At 44.4% G+C, this 3,165-nt stretch overlaps 1 protein-coding gene across 1 annotated transcript; it reads left to right on the forward strand.

The window, feature by feature from the left end:
• Positions 1–93: 93 nt before the first annotated feature.
• SARC_13742 (hypothetical protein) lies at positions 94–2,321 on the forward strand (the record flags this gene model as incomplete). The annotated part of the gene is made up of 3 exons (XM_014292126.1): positions 94–245; positions 869–986; positions 1,992–2,321. Coding segments are annotated over 3 exons (475 nt in total), but the record flags the coding sequence as incomplete, so codon positions are not given.
• Between the last annotated feature and the right edge of the window lie 844 nt (positions 2,322–3,165).

Raw genomic sequence — 3,165 nt, forward strand, 5'->3', positions numbered from 1 at the left:
ATATATATAAAGATGAGGCATGTGTATGCTATTAGAGTAGTCCGAGGCTCGTACACGTTCACAAGTACTTTTGTTTACATATTTCATTCGCAGTCTCAAGCCTGAGGACAACGGTACGAATACCGATACGAGTAACGGGATCAATAACGGGATAGATTATGGGACAGCCACTTCCAAGGAGTCCAGATTAAAGACTGAGGCGCTCAGGGTTATGCGGAAGGCGAGATCATTCACACCCGCGACTGGTATGATACTCTTATCCGCTTCCAAAGGTGCTGGTGCTAGAGTCCCCATGGTTGTTTGGTATTGCTTACTGGTAGGAATGTAGGGTTTATTATTATATCAATGTCTAAGTATTAGGTCTGGTGATTGTATTTGGTTGCATTGTGTGTAGGTCTGGTGTCTATATGCATGGTTGTTTCAGCTTGTATCTTTCCTAGACAGTGTAAGGCTTTAAGTGTACATGAGCGTCTGCCGAAAGAGTAACCATGCATAGTTGCACTCGACGATGACAATGGAACGTCTGTGCGAGTGTGTAGGTATCTTATGTGAAATCGAAGTCCACGTGCATATTTTATCGGGAAGTGTACTGCAACCATTAGGACACAATTTGGCGATCTCGGGTGCGCTGAGGCATATCATCAGATATGTGAAAGGAATTATTTGTTTCAACCAGCATTCGTTCAGCATACCTGTTCACCCCAATCGTATGCAGATGCACCTGGTTATGGGTAGAACAGCTACAGCCATGTTCGTTCATTAAAGAAAGTAACATTGTCAACGTCGGACGCTATCTGCGCTATTTATAGAAAACATCATCTGTCCACTCATATCACTCGAGGTACTGTATCTATTGCACACGGCACAGGTACGAATATTTTGCGCAGCAAACGTCCAGGATTCGTACCCGCAGACGAAAAAGGGACTGAAATTGCCCCAAAATCATCATCGAGGGTGTTCGCCAATGCCAGAGATATCCCATTCAAGTACGTATCGCAAAATAGGTACCAATATATATATGTAAGTGTTTGTGTGTGTGTATGTGTGTGTGTGTGTGTGGAGGGTGGATACTGTGCACTTCTGAGTGGGTGGAACACGTTCGGAGTTTCTTTTGTTATATGCTAGTTAGCGTTCTTCGGACATATGCGTCTTACTTTGTCCATGGTCTACTAAATATGACAGGCCTCAGCACAAAATGATTTCTGAGGGGGTAGTTGCTTTCCAAAAGATAGGGGTTGTTTAAAAACGTTGTGACAATTAAGTAAACGTACAGTATTGTACCCCCCCCCCCCCGGAAAAAAAAGGACCTTGAGCTAGTTACTTACCCCCCCTCCCCCCCCCCTCTATAGAGTGATTTTGTACTGAGGCCTATGAAGGCCAGTAGGCTCAGTTCCTACTCGTATGACACTGTACGCCACTGCTTACTATCAGATGTCACTTTCCTCATCAGAGTAGGATTTATTTTGCAATTTGTAGTAATCAAATAAGAAGTTTACGTATATCTACACGAGAATATTACGTATATAGTGCGCAAGAAACCGCGCCACTATATCGGAAGTGCTGGAGTTGCTCTAATTAAATACATTTACAATCAGGCTGTATTAACCTGAAACGAGTAGTGGTCTATATATCATATTATGGGCATCCGTTTATTTCCCAACTGAAGTGGCTTACGAGTTGAACCCCAAGGAACATCGAGGTCTCTAGATAGAAGGGATAGATCTCCCAATCAATCAATACTATACCAACTCCTTCTATTCTTGCTTCATTAGGCATCTGAGTGGACACTCATGCGCACTCGAGGTCTCCTATTTAAATGGAACGGACATTGCGCTCAAATCTGTGTTGACCTTTTCCTACCTATATAATATAGGCCTCGTTATAACCATGTGTACCTTCCAAACTTTTTTCTGGCAGACAAGCGTAGCACTTTAGGACTCTATTCGTTCCTTTTCTAAATACACATAGTTTTCTTTGCCCCGAAATAATAGGGATTTTGATCCGGTGCTGTTTGAGGCGATTTGTTACTCGGTGGACAACTTCTCGGGACTCCACCGTCGACTTTATCGGTTGGTGCACTACTTCCTGAAGCCCGCATTCGGAGCCAATCAGATGAAAGATTCTAATAATAGAGCTCTCGCAGCCAATCAGAACCCCGAGTCTAAAAAAAAAATCTCTCAAGCATACCTTGTCTAAGAGAGGGGCACCTGCTAAAAAGGATGAGAAAGCAAACGGTACCGAGAAACGGGCAGTTCCTATGGAAGGGAGCTCTGATGCAGAGGCCAAAGCGACTGCAACAACCAGCAGTGGTACAGAAGGTAGGTGGCGTATGTTGTGTACGTGGTTGGGCTGTAGCTGCATTTGTTAGTCTTGCTTGATAATGGGCTGAACTCAGTAGATATAGACATACCTATACGGGTTTCTCGGATAAGGCCTTGAGCAACTAACAGCACGGAGAGAGGCCTGGTTTCTATGTATGAGAATTCGGGTACGAAATCAAAGTCGACCACAAGCGGCGTATAAAGCAACAACGCACGCGGTCAGTGTAGTACGTTGAGCGTGTTGTTGGCCTGTAACGGCTTAAATGTATCCCACGGCGACTGTGAGTACTCGGATGGGGTGCACGTGATCAGAGCTTCTCGGACGAGGCTCTGAATAGCACTGTGAGGGGGCAGGATACTTTGTGTCCACGCTTGGATGAAAAATCAAGGTCCACTGCAAGTGTGTTAGTACAAAGCTAGTTGGCGGGGTAGGTTGAATGTGTAGCTAGTTGGTGTTGGCAGCGGTTTGTATCACATGGCAATGGTGGATGTGCAGATAGGATGTGCATGGTACACCTTCCACAGATGTGAGTACGTGAGAATGTAGGTGAACACAGAGCACTAGGGCCGCCTATGCCCCTATTGAGAACAAAGCCGCACAAACATGTGCATATAGACACGTACTGTCACACACAGCGACAGGAATCACACATACACATAAGCACTTACTAACACACACAGTGACAGCAATTGCACATACATATAAGCACTTACTAACACACACAGTGACAGCAATCACACATACTCATAGACACTTACTAACACACTGCGACACCAATCACACATACATATATATACTTACTAACACACAGTGACAGCAATTTTACATATATATAAGCACTTA

This window comes from Sphaeroforma arctica, assembly GCF_001186125.1.
Source record: "Sphaeroforma arctica JP610 unplaced genomic scaffold supercont1.3673, whole genome shotgun sequence".
In the NCBI taxonomy this organism is placed as follows: domain Eukaryota; class Ichthyosporea; order Ichthyophonida; genus Sphaeroforma; species Sphaeroforma arctica.